General features: G+C 66.2%; 1 protein-coding gene across 1 annotated transcript; it reads right to left on the bottom strand.

Annotated features, from left to right (window-relative positions):
• Positions 1–8: 8 nt before the first annotated feature.
• Positions 9–559, bottom strand: LOC104082989 (transmembrane protein 8B-like; the record flags this gene model as incomplete). The annotated part of the gene is made up of 2 exons (XM_009586294.1): positions 521–559; positions 9–295 (listed from the first exon to the last, which is right to left on the bottom strand). Coding segments are annotated over exons 1-2 (302 nt in total), but the record flags the coding sequence as incomplete, so codon positions are not given.
• Positions 560–565: the final 6 nt, after the last annotated feature.

Genomic DNA, 565 nt, shown 5'->3' with positions numbered 1-565 from the left:
CCACGAGCCCCAGCTCCTCCTGTTCGTTGACGCAGAGCTGGTACCCGCAGCCCTTGCGCCGGGGCAGCGGCCCCAGGCGCCCACTGGGCTTGGCACGGGGCGGCAACAAGAAGCCAACGCTGCCGGCGATGAGCAGGTGCCAGATGCTGTGAATGTAGAAGTAGTTCTCCTCCGTCTCCACGAAGGCATAGAGCAGCACGGCGGCCGCTGCGATCAGCGCTCCCGGGCACAGGTAGAAAGCCCAGCGTTTCCAGGTCGGTGGGTAGCAGTGGCGGCGCCGGATGGTGCGAGCCGTCTGCGGTGGGGAAAGGGTGGGCTGGAAGAGGCAGCCCCGGCAGGGCTAGGTACAGCCCCTGTGCCGCAGTGCCGCATCCCCCAGGAGTCAGGGAAGGTGGTTCACGGGGAAAGGTGAATGCAGAAGAGGGGAGATGCTGGCAGGCGAGTGGGGCTGGATGGCTGGGCAGGATGCTGAGCGCAGCAGGGATGGGGATGGAAGAGGACAGGGACAGCATCTCCTTACCCAGGCGACGGCCATGATCCCTAAGGCAAAGAGGCTGGGCCCCAG

This window comes from Fulmarus glacialis, unplaced genomic scaffold, assembly GCF_000690835.1.
Source record: "Fulmarus glacialis isolate BGI_N327 unplaced genomic scaffold, ASM69083v1 C13462547, whole genome shotgun sequence".
In the NCBI taxonomy this organism is placed as follows: Eukaryota; Metazoa; Chordata; class Aves; order Procellariiformes; family Procellariidae; genus Fulmarus; species Fulmarus glacialis.
The sequence above is the reverse complement of the archived record's forward strand: the minus strand, read 5'-3'. Positions and strand labels throughout refer to the sequence as shown.